This window comes from Falco naumanni, chromosome 6 (genome assembly GCF_017639655.2).
Source record: "Falco naumanni isolate bFalNau1 chromosome 6, bFalNau1.pat, whole genome shotgun sequence".
NCBI lineage: Eukaryota > Metazoa > Chordata > Aves > Falconiformes > Falconidae > Falco > Falco naumanni.
In genome coordinates this window covers 21,153,850-21,167,054 of record NC_054059.1, presented here as the reverse complement: position 1 = coordinate 21,167,054, position 13,205 = coordinate 21,153,850, and the positions used below count along the sequence as shown (strand labels likewise).

Here is a 13,205-nt window from a genome sequence, read left to right as displayed (position 1 = left end):
GATCATATTAATTTATAGTGCAGTTTGATCACTAATAACCTTGTATTTTCTTTCAAAACATTGATAAAGTTGAATCCATAACCCAACCACCTTTGAATACAAATATCTTCTCCAATTAATCCTTCATCATCTTTGATTTTTTTTAGAACTCAAAAATTACTTATTCACTCATGTAACACATGGGAAAATATTTTGTGAACTGCTATAATATTTAATTTAAAAATCACATAGAGCTACAGATCACATTCAGTGTAAGGTCTTATATTCTAGATTAGGAATTGTAAAACTTTTAAGTGCAAAATTTAAATCTCCAGTCCTCCCATACATTTATTCTCCACTTCAGAAGACACTTAAAGACAGCACCCTTGGGAAAAGAGTTACATAACTGGAGTACTTAAGCTCATGTTTTAGGCTGAATTAATTTTGTAAAGTACATACAGAGGTCAGCTATAATAATCAACAGAAAGATGTAGGTGTCCTTAACAGAATCGCTCAGAGCAAGATTAGACAGAACTTAAAACGGAATGTTATAGACTGTCCTGGTTTCAGCTGGGACAGAGTTAATGTTCTCAGCAGCTGGTGCAGTGCTGTGCTTTGGATTTGCTGGGAGAACAGTGTTGATAGCACATAGATGTTTTTGGTTGTTGCTGGGTGATATTTATACTAAATCCAGGACTTTTCAGTTTCCTGGGCTTTGCCAGCGAGAGGGCTGGAGGGGCACAGTAAATGGAGAGGGGACACAGCCGGGACAGGTGACCCAAACTAGCCAAAGGGATATTGCATACCATATGACACCATGCTGAGTATATTAGTTGGGGGAGGAAGAAGGAAGGAGGGGACATTTAGAGTGGTGGCCTTTGTCTTCCCAAGTAACCATTACACGGGATGCAGCCCTGCTTTCCTGGGAATGGCTGAACACCTGCCTGCTGGCGGGAAGTGGTGAATGAATTCCTTGTTTTGATTTGCTTGTGTGTGTGGCTTTTTCTTTATCTATTAAACTGTCTTTATTTCAATCCATGAGTTTTCTCACTTTTACTCTTCTAATCCTCTCCCCATCCCACTGTTGAGGGAGTGAATTAAGCAGCTGCGTATGGCTTAGTGGCCAGCCAGCGTTAAACCACAATACAGACTTTTTTATTTAACAAATATGGGAGATGGTTCTTTACATCTAAATATGCCAGTGCTAAAAGCATTGAGGGTGGGGGTACGTCTATGGGTTATAACCAACTACTTTGACGAAGATGTGATGCATTATCATGTAGCATATCTCTAAGGAAAACATAAGCACTACTCCCACAAAGAACTACATATTCTCACGTCTCTCCATTCTTTCTCACTTGGGAGATATAGTTTTACAAGAGACACCTATATTGTCTATTACAGTGTGGACTAATGGAATTGGATAAGGCTCAGAAGGTGTTTCACTATTCCAACTCTAGTTTGTTAAAATAATATAATTATTTAATAATATTATTAATTGGTTATGTTGCCATGTCATTTTTTTGACATATTCTTCTCCCAAAAAGAGAAATTAGTAGTCAAAAATAGGTTCTAAACTATTTGTATGCATTTCTTCTTACTTATATTTTTGCAAAAAGTCTAAATTGTCTTCCAGCTGTTCTGATGCACTGATTAAAAAACAAAACAAAATGAAAGACATGGGAAAAGCAGACATCTTGATAGCCATTAAATAAGAAATGCACCCACTAACTGTACAGAAGTTACACATCCTCTCATATTCCAAAAATCTTCTAATGCCATTCAATAGTGGAAACATCACTTTAGTACTTTTACTTCTGTCTGGTCATAAGTGCAAAACAACGTAAGTGTCTGGCGATAAAATTCTGCTCTTTAATTTGAAAACAAAGCAGATATTCTCTCAATATAAATATCCTCATTTATTCAAATATGTACTACTTTCTAGCTGAATTGTGAAGTCAAGGGGCACAGCCTTTCTCATTCCCAATACCAAATGTTCTGTCCAGACATTGTATTTTCCCTTTGGCCAGAAGGGCATTTTTATATGTTATTCCTGGAGCCTGTCAAACTTCCATAATGTCTATGCAACAACGTGATAAAATATGGTTTATATTAAAAAAGATATAATTTTTAGTTTAATAATTCCAATAATAATACTACAACAAATAATATTTTCAAAGTGCCATGAATTGGGGTTTGGTAATTATTTTTATGCTTTCACAAGTGTCAAATGGACAAAGATTTGTATCTATGAAAACCTTCATCCAGAACACTCATTTTAAGGTTTGTTTTCCCTTTTAAACCCTTTAACTCCTCAATATATTTACCTTACTAGATTTCTGAGCAATTTATGGTAATTTGCATTAACTATTATGAAACTGGAACTTAAATTTTATGAGTTCTTGTAACATTGGATTTAAATAAGAATGTGAGGAAACACAAGCATCCCTTCTCAAGCACATGTACAAAACATGTTCATGCTGCAAAGCAATATAGTTAAGCTGTTAGGAGAATACCTGTCTCAGAAATAATAAGAAAATAATTTGAATTATTATCCACAGCACTAAAATCCTCGTTTGGGAAGCTAGGAATTGAAATGCTGAAGCAAACCTTTAGTCCACCTAGTGTAGCTTTTGCTTCTGACAATATTCAACCCTTCACGTCTAATAAGAATGCACAAAGTAGAAAACACTCTTAACCTATTCCAGTGGAAAATTTATTTCTAGCCTCTAGCAGTTTGTCAGGAAGAAGCATGACTGACCCTTCCTTCATGTGTTTTTCATGGCTTATACCAGTAGCTCAGTTAAATCTTTCTTGTATTCCTCACAGCCTTTTCTGGTTTGACTAAGCTAAAAGCTACTGGGTGTTTTGTGTCAAGAAGCATCTGTCCCATCTTTCAGGATCAGTGTCAAATATACTGAACATAGATTTTGCAGTGAAAACCTGTATCACCGTTAGCCTCTTGTCATGATGGAAATACTTTATTTAAATCTATTTTATATCTTCTGAGCTGGTTGATTATCTATGACATTAGTCCTACACAATGACAACCAAGTTTTCTCATAACATACTATATGAGACTTTGTCAAAGCCTCTAAATGTCTAAGGGAATGTCAGAAATTTTGTTTCTGCACTTATATTTTTTGATGAAACTACAAGTAAAAGGTTTATAATTGAAAATCTTATATATTGTACACTGCCCCACCCCGCTATGTTACATAATAATAATAATCATCATCATCATATCTGCATTACAAACATGCACACAAACAAGTAAATAAAAATCAGGAAGGATGGTGAGCTCCAAAGCAAAGGCACTACTAGAAAGTTACCTTCGCATCTTGGGAAATGATAGTTCCAATTCCTGTTGATTCCATGTTGGCATGTAAGAACAGGCTGACCCCTCAAAACATATCCAGGATAGCATTCAAATGATACTGACTGACCCACACTGTAATCTGTGTTGACTATATATCCATTCAAAAAAGGAGGAGGATCAGGGCAGTTCTGTAACTCATAAGCTGGAAGAGAACAAAAGTACTTTTTATTGCTTAGTCAGCTCTCAACATAGGAAATAAACATTAATATAAATGCTGTAATGCATTCCCTAATAGGTAAACACTGGACTACCAAACTCCAGTAATAGAGTGATTAAGAAATAAATCTTCCACTGGGACCACCCAGATCTTGAAAAAGGAATGAAAAAATTAACTTTAGAGACAAGGCACAGGAAAGATCAAAATTTGTAATAGGAAGAATTGCCATCTACATCAGAAATTTAGAGCAGAAAGTCAATGAAACATTGGGTGCAGGGCATGAAGATGGAATATTGTGGTTTAGTAGTTGATGTTGAAGCTTCAGATTAGAATATTATATAAATTATGTGTTTATTTTGACTAAGATCTGAGTAGTAATAGCAATAGTTTTATAATGGGATAATTTTTTAACCATGACACACAATTAATTTATTAAATAAATAAGATGGGCATACTTAGTATGTCACTAAGTGACATAATTTCATTAATAGATCAAGCATTTTCATAAACTTTATTTATACTTTTACTTTAGCATGTTAAGTCTGAAATAAAAACAATCTTGCTCTGAATGCAGCAACATTGAATCCAAATCTGCACACAGTAAAATTAATAATTTAATTGAACAAATTTAATAGGTGGTCACTTTTCTGCTAACATTCTCAAAATTAAAAATCATCACATAATTTTTCAAAGATCTTTTTCCTATCTTGATATACAAAAAGATTTATAAATATAATGCAATTAATGCCAACCAAAAATAGTTGAATTATTTAGGAAAATAAATTTGTCCATGATGCCGGAAATTAAACTACATTAATTAAAAATGCAAATCTATTGCATGATCATGTTCACAGTGCAATTGCCAAAAATCTGAAAATACTTCTTTTAAAATTAATATGCAATTATACTTATGTAAATAATGGCAGCATAAGAACTTGAAACAACATTTTTTCTGATTATATTCATGTACTGTTCTATGCATCATCCGCTAAGAGTGGATGGAACTGCAGCACAACAAAAAATGGAGTTTTGAGGCACTATGAGCACTACATAGCAAAACAAACATTTCAAATTGGGTATAAGCTTATGTATTACTATGGTGGCTTATATTTATTTGACTGGTAATATTCCAGTTTCTTCATTACCTACATAACAATAAACATACATAACAATAAAATAGCACACAACTAATCACGAAAGTTTAAATGGGTTTTCACACTTAAACACTATAGTAAATATTCCCGTAAGGCATAAGAAAGTCATATTATTCATTAAAATTTTATGAAACAGAACATTTACACAATCTATTGGATTTTTTTATATCCATTAAACTATGCAAAAAAAAAAAAATAAAAAAAAAAATCACCTGACCTAAAAAATGAAAGGAATTCATGAAAGACTGTAAAGTCACAGAGCATCAGAAAGTGACAGAAGTCTACAAAGGAGAAAGTTCCCTCTAGCTATATCTGCATAAACCCCCCTGCATTAATGATTCAAAATATTTAATGTTGGGTTTTATTTTTTCAAAGACCTTAAAATATTATTCATTTGAACATATTTAATTCATACAAAATAGTGCACTGAAAATTTAGAGGGTGATTTCATTAATAACATTTACTAAGATAAAGGTACTAAAGTACAGCTACTGTCATGAGTTTTTTTAGTCATTGCTGATTACAGTCATGCTATGAAATAAATAGAAGATTTATTCTGAGAAAGCAGCCTTCTTTTCCCTAATTCATTCAGTGAATCCAGAATCCAGTGTTTGTAACTATACAAAACTGGACAAGATGTGGAGGTACTAGAAATATTCAAAAATCCTCTAATAAATCAGACTCCTCTTCCCCCAAATGACAAAAAATTAAGAAAAGAAAATGAAAACAACAATCAGAATTAATTGCTGCTAGAAAGGAAATATAAAAAGCTTTATTCTTCCTTAATTACAGTTCATTAAATTTCTGTGCTAAATCTAGTAATGGGTCATTAATTTTTAATGCTATTATTACTCCTGCTATCTTTATTCATACAGTACTACTACAGATAATATCATTATCAACATCTTTATTCAAAATAGAGTACAGGAAATTAAGACTAATATATTAAATTATATAGAAAGGTACATAGATAATATATTAGTATATTTTATAATATATATTATATAATATATATAAATAATATAATAATGTATTTAAAATACAATAAGACATTATTCTGGAGAGTCAGAGAATGTCACAAAGTTAGTTAGGAGGGTGCAGCAGTACATTGTCCAATAGTTACAATGACAATGGTTTGGAACACTGATAGTAAGTACCGGTACTTTTACACTTTGATTGTACAATCTTTTGAGGAGATGAATAAGCATGAAAAATATCCTTCCCCATTGGTTATTTTTTTTGTAATACAGTATTCACAGATTTCATTTTAAATATACTTAATATGGTCTCATATTTTTTTAAGTTAGTCTTAAAAATTCCTGTCAGGAAAAAACATCTTATCTAAATGAGAAGAAAACATGGGAACAGCTCAGGTGAAGGTGGAAATCCTGAGAAAGAATATCAACATCTGTCCATCCCTTAATTTGGATAACTTCCCTTGAAGTCCCTTGGATTGTTAATGGAAAAAATAAAGCCTACCTTTTAAAATTCTAGTTACTGTTTATTCAGAAATGTAGGTGCTTTTATCATAAGGTAAGCAAAACACATACAGAAACTTTGAGGGTTTGTTTTGGTATCTGTCTTATAAAAGCAGAAGCCCTGCCTAAAGCAGATTACAATAAATTTGAAGGTCAGTCAATCAGAATGAAAGCACTTCCACATGAGCAGAGCACACCACTTAAAGGAGGAGGGGGTGGATGAGTAGAAGTGTAAAATGTGAAGATACTCTGCATGTGACTTCTGGTATAAATCCTATAGATGACTTATAAATTATTGGAGTAACTATAAGTCAGGTGATCCATCTGACTATGATATCATGATTTACAGGGCACTCAGGGAATATGTTTTATGCTTTTTATATAAACATGAATTATATTCTTTTCCGTTCTTTTGATATATGCAACAACTATACCTGATTTAACAGAGCAATTCATTATTCAGTCAGCACTATCAAATATTACCCACAAATCCTGATGTCACACCTCACAAAAGAAAGCTTTTTTTTTTTTTTATGCGTGTCATGCCCAAAGTCTTGTTTGGTATTGAGCTTTAAAAAATTATATGCCATTTCACAGCAGAAAAAACTCTAATGACAGCCTGAAATGAAGCCCAATGTAAAGGAAGTCTGAGAAAAATATTTAATTCCAATGCTGGCAGCAGTCAAATACTTGAATTTTAAAATTATCTCATATCGACATTTAGCATTTCTTTGTGCAGTATATTTTCCACTGGTAAGAAAAGAGTTTAAATCACAAAGGAAATATAACTGATCCTCTGCTATCTTGTTTTTATGATTCAAGTGTGTTTACCTTCTTACATTAGCAATAGGGTGACTTACTGCCTTTGCAAGTGCCTCATACATCTGTAACACTTCAATATGGAAATAATTACTTCACAGAATATTTGTATTAGCCAAGTTGAGCATGCAAACACTCAAAATGTAAGGAAAGGTCACAATTAAGGCTACTTAAAACTTTCATTTAGTCTTACTGTACATTTCTCCACTATCATGCTGTTTGTAACTACAGATTCAAGAAAAAAAATCCACTTTCTCAGACTAGACTAGACTAGACCAGCATGGGCTGGGTTGGGTTGGAAGGGATGTTTAAACATCATCTTGTTTCAACCCCCCTGCGATGGTCGTGGATATTTTTCACTAGATCAGGTTGCTAAAAGTCCTGGTGAACCTGACTTTGAACTTTGAGGGATGGAGCACCCACAACTTTGCTGGGCAACCTGTTCCAGTGTCTCACCACCCTCATCATAAAGTATTTCTTTCTTATGTCCAACCTAAATCTACCCTCTTTCAGTTTAAAACCATTGCCCCTTGTCTTGTCAGTAAAGGCCTCGGTAAAAAGTCTCCATTTTTCTTACAACACCTTTTTAAGTATTGAAAGGCCATAATAAGGACTCCCTGGAACCTTCTCCAGGCTGAACAACCCCAACTCTCTCAGCTTTTCTTCAAAGGAGAGTTGTTCCAGCCCTCTGATTATTTTTGTAGCCCTCCTCTAGACCTGCTCCAACAGGTCTCTCTTTCTTGTGCTGGGAGCACCAGAGCTGGATGCAGTACTCCAGGTGGGGTGTCACGAGAGTGAAGTAGAGGGGGAGAATCAGCACCTTCAACCTGCTGGCAATGCTTCTTTTTATAGAAGTTCAGGATACAATTTGCTGCAGCCCAGAACAGGACCGGCAATCCTGGAACCTTATTGTATTGCTTTAGGCACCAAAGAATTTCCAATGCAATGACTCAGGATTAGAGTCACAAAACATGGCTTACTTTTGTTACAAGTTAGAAAATTATTTGCTATAAGCCCCCCAAATATCTTATTTCCATTAGTATTCCACCCCCCCACCCCCCACCCTCCCACCCCTTAGGACATCTCCCCCCCCCCCCCCCCCCCCCGCCTTAGGACATCAGCTAAAACAGTTTTAGAAATAGTTTTTCAACAATTCCTTTTTATTTCTATGATTCCTATGACTCAGAAGTTCTATCGTATTTGTCTTTTAGCTAGATAAACGTAATCAGATTTAACATGTTCAAATCATAGAATCATTTAGGTTGGAAAAGACATTTGAGATCAAGTTGAACCATCCAACCAAGTAAAATAGTAAAATCATGTTGTGTATGTGCATGGGTGTGCTTGTGGGATGAAGGGAGTGCAATTAGAACTTTTTTCTGTGTTTTCTGGAACATTTTGCTCTCCAAATACAACAGGGTAAGATTCTTCCCTCATATTCAGCTTTATGCTACATTGAAATTCAAACCAGACTGAAAATGCTTTTAGAGTTCCAATAACAGGAACTAGGATTCCCCCAGTTAAAATAACAGAAATAAAATATTTTATCTGCTTCCCTTAAAAACGACCTAGTCCTAAAGGGAATGCTGTGTGGGAAAAAAATATTCCATAAGTGTTAAAAGGCTGAGGTAACAGTTGTATCATAGCCAGAGATTAAAACCCAGAAATATGTCTTAACAACCATTAGACTGTGTCCTTCTGTGTACTGAATTCTATTACAAATCTCTGAGTCCATAAAAGCTGTTTATTTCTTCTGACCTAGCACATACCTTGAGTCATTCCAGCTGTAGGCAGAGTATCCCAAGCCTGTAATTAGCTAACTTGGCTTGCCAATCAAACTTCTGTGACTTTTCTTCTCCCCCTCAGACCTAGTGTGCACAGGCTGTTTACTTCTCAGGTACTGATATTCAACAGATGCAAAGGTCTCAGAAACTCAAGACTGCTATTCAAATGCAATTCAAAAATGTCCTTTAAGCATTTTTGGTGCCTTCCTGTCTTTGCATAGGGTGGCAAAACTACAATGGTGATAAGAGACACCCTTTCTCAATGCCATTTTTTAGCCAGAGTACAATATTTATTTCAACAACAGAAAAAGTGTAATTAAACTTAAATGTTGCTACTTTAAAAATCAGGCAGTTTTAAAATCCTCTCATCTTACAAGTAAATAAAAATAATAACTAATAAAATTTATCGCAACTGCTTCAGACAGTTCAACAGGTAATCAGTATGAACTTCCTTCTTGACACACATGAAGCAAAAGGTTTCACAACACACACAAATTCAGTAACTCAGCCTTGAACATAATGGAACACTCATCATTCCTTATGCTATGCAGTTACAAAGCTGAAGTGATAACAATACATGAGAACAGCATAAAACCAACATAACACAACAAGCTGTCCAGCAATGGCACTCATGGCTGTAGCTTCCCTAGGGTTCTGCTAAGGAGACAATGCTTTTTACTGCATTCAGAATTACACAGTACCTAAGTGATTTAGGTTATATATTCAAATCCTGTATTGCAAGAATTCACAGGCTAGTGCTTAAAAAGCAGCACTAGCTCCCTGCAAGCATGGGAAGCAAATATTTTGCTGTTCTCAGTGTACATACACTTTTCTTCCCCAAAATAATGTGCTCAGACTACAGTTCCAGGCTATATGAAGCTTCAATCTCATAAGTATTTTTCTGTCTTCAGAAAGTCAGTAGAAAAATTGAGAAATAGCATTATTAATTCTATCATTATATATTTATCATATATATATATAATCTATCAATACAATATCCATATTCTTTACTTCCACCAGAGATGAGGGGTTATCAGAAAGCCTTATCCTTCATAAAGTGCTAAGATATCTAGAAAGCCTCATTTTTTATGACATAGAAGTTTTCTTCAAAAAGCATACCCATTAACAATCTCCCTTTATTCTTAGATTGATATATCTACAAAAATGCATCTACCTTGCAAAAAAATAGCGGCTACCTTAATGCTACTACTTTTTGTATTCTAGTTGGTAGAAATAGCACTTTTTTCACTCATGAAAAAGTAGTTCTTGAATTGAACCAAGTGTAGTACCATTCAGTAACGGGACAAATTTAATGCTGAATACATTCTAATGTAAATTTAAGTACATTTGAAAAAACTCAGACTAGGATAAAGCTATGCACTCTTGTGGGCACTTCCTAACGTGCAACATATTCATTAAGACACTAGAATGGGTTCGGCCAATGTGACTACAACTATGGACTCCTCTTGTCTACTCATCTTTTTTTAAGGGTATATCAAATTAATTATTAGAAAAGCAATGTTTTTTATTTATAGAAAATTTTTGCTATATTATAGTCTATTAGCACATCTGATAATGGGATAAATTAAGAGTCTGAAAAAACATCTATTAAATGTATTAAGATGTCAGGTCCTCAGATCTATCTGCTTTGTTTTACAAATTCATTTCCACAGAACTGGCAAACGTGGACAAAAGCAAAAGTACTAACAAACAATCTTTTAAATACTCAGAATAAATTTGTTCTCTAATTCTTTGCAGAATTGTTTGTGTGGTGCTACATCTGTTTGCACTGGTCTGATATACACCCTCCAGTTTTACATACAACCTTTACTTAGTCCTGACAACTATTTGTTCCATATTATTTAAAGATGTATTGCTTATGATTTTGTTCTGTGTTGATTGACTCAGGCAACTGAACTGTGTAAGCATTAATTGTACTAAAAATAAATTTTTAGCTTTCTACGTATGATACACTTCCTTTTGCTCGTAAGAAGATTTTTGAATGTGACACCCATGCCAGCCTCTCATATTTTATCTCCCTCCCACGTCTATATCCCATGAATAGCAGTTAGGCAAGATACAGTGTGTATTAAAATGAGTTGTGACAAGGAATATTTCAACTGGGTAGCCAGTAAGCCAAACTGAATTGGTATCTATAGAGTAATACCATGTTTCCTCTCAATAAGGGCACTATTTCAAGACTCTATCCTCCATGTTACCAATACTGCTTTTCAAACATTTGTAGGAACTTCGAAATTTGACTGAAATTGGCCCATGGGTATAAAATCACATAACAGAAGCACAACAGTCTGGCATCACAACAGTGTAAGCCCTGCCTAAGCAGATACTACTCAAATATATGGAAAAAAATAAAGGTAAATAAATTTGCCTGAGACAGGCTAAATATAGAAAACTGTCATATCATAGAATAGTTTAGGTTGGAAGGGACCTTTAAAGGTCATCTAGTCCAACCCCCCTGCAATGAGCAGGGACATCTTTAACTAGATGAGGTTGCTCAAAGCCCCTTCCAACCTGACCTTGAACGTTTCCAGGGATGGGGCATCTACCACCTCTCTGGGCAACCTGTGCCAGTGTTTCACCAACCTCATTGTAAAAAATTTCTTCCTTATATCTAGTCTAAATCTGTCCTCTTTTAGTTTAAAATTATTACCCTTCGTCCTATCTCAACAGGTCCTACTAAAAAGTCTGTCCTCATCTTTCTTATAAGGCCCCATTAAATATTGAAAGGCTACGATAAGGTCTCCCCAGACCCATCTCTTTTTTCCAGGCTGAACAGCCCCAACTGTATCAGGCTTTCTTCACAGGAGAGATGTTTCATCTCTGATTGTTTTTGTGACCCTCCTCTGGACCCGCTCCAACTGGTCCATGTCTTTCCTGTGCTGAGGACTGCAGAGCTGGATGCAGTACTCCATGTGGGGTCCCACCAGAGTGGAGTCAAAGGGCAGAATTACCTCCCTCAGCCTGCTGGCTGTGCTTTTTTGATGCAGCCCAGGATACAGTTGCCTTTCTGGGCTGTGAAGGGACCATTGTTGATCTAGACAGACAGAGATACAGATCTCTATCCTCAGTTTTATTAAACATTGTGACTCTGGATCTGAAAAATCTCTTGCTACTTTAAAGGAAAAAAATAATTGATAGCCAGAGGTAACTTGTGTCACATTTGATGTCAGAGTAGTCTTGCAATACCAATTGTCTCACTGGGTATAAGCTCTATGTGAAAACAGACCCAAGCACTAACCAATGATTGGAAGAGTTTGAAGTACATGTCAATTGCATTATGTTGTGAACCAATCAAAATATATTATATAGGTTTCTTTTTTTTTCCAAGTCTATGCCTTCTTTTATTTTGAGATGGCTTTTATTTCCTGAAACATCAACAAACATCAGTGTCCTTGCCAAAACCATAGAATACCATGTATAATAAATATATTTTGATCCAGATTCACAAGCAGAGATAAAAATACAACCTCCTAAGTATTATAATGATTAAAAAGCAAACTGAATCTCTCTCCTTGTTCCCCTGCTGAAATTGTCATACTATGTTAAAATATGAATGTATGCTTTCTTTTAAAGGGAACACAAAACCTTGCTGAGCAAGCTGGAACAGTGTTTCTAGAAGAACATATTATACGGTCTACAGACAACTTAAGATAAGATTTAACTATTAATTTCATGACAGAAAATGCTGTTTGCCAGGAGTTACTCACATGTAGTTGAGCCTATAAAGACTAAATACGATTATTCCTTGTTATTGTTAGGAAAAAACCACATTAACTACAACCAGAACTAAGAGCTCTGGAGAATATATAGAAAGCATGCCACATGGCTTTGTATTTTATTTATTTGGTATTTCTGCATTTTGCCACATTTCAAGTCTTTCAAGAAAATACTAAAAAGAGCCATCTGTCCAACTACAATTACACTTGACTGCTCAAAATAAAAATCACACTAGGTGGGTGTGATGTTGTGAGAATATTCACTACTTCTAAGCCTATGTGACAGAACAAAACTCCACAGGTAATAGACAGATGTGACCTCTTTGTGGGCACGCTTTACAAGCATTAGCCTAATTCAGGTGCTCTGAATCTTCCTCTCTATCCATTGACTCTGTAGATATGATTTAACTATAACTATACATATGTGTGTATGCAAATACATACTGTACTGGGCCTGGCTACAATACAGTTCATTTTCTTCATAGCAGCTTATATGGTGCTGTGGTTTAAATCTGTGGCCAAAACAATACTGATAACACAGTAATGTTCTGGCTTTTGCTGAACACTGCTTGCACAGCATCAAGGCCATCTCTATCAGTGTGCCCTGCCAGTGAATAGACTGGGAGTGCAGAATAAGCTGGTAGGGGACACCAGGCAAATGATGTGAACTAACCAAAGGATATTCCATACAATATAAAATCATGTCAGCAATTAAAAG

At 35.0% G+C, this 13,205-nt stretch overlaps 1 protein-coding gene across 1 annotated transcript in view; it reads right to left on the bottom strand.

The window, feature by feature from the left end:
• CSMD1 (CUB and Sushi multiple domains 1) overlaps positions 1–13,205 on the bottom strand; it is a 1,211,070-nt gene that overhangs the window by 136,508 nt on the left and 1,061,357 nt on the right. The window contains exon 42 of the mRNA XM_040599137.1: positions 3,312–3,500. Within this exon, the coding sequence (XP_040455071.1) occupies positions 3,312–3,500 (189 nt within the window). The remainder of the gene's footprint in view (positions 1–3,311; positions 3,501–13,205) is intronic.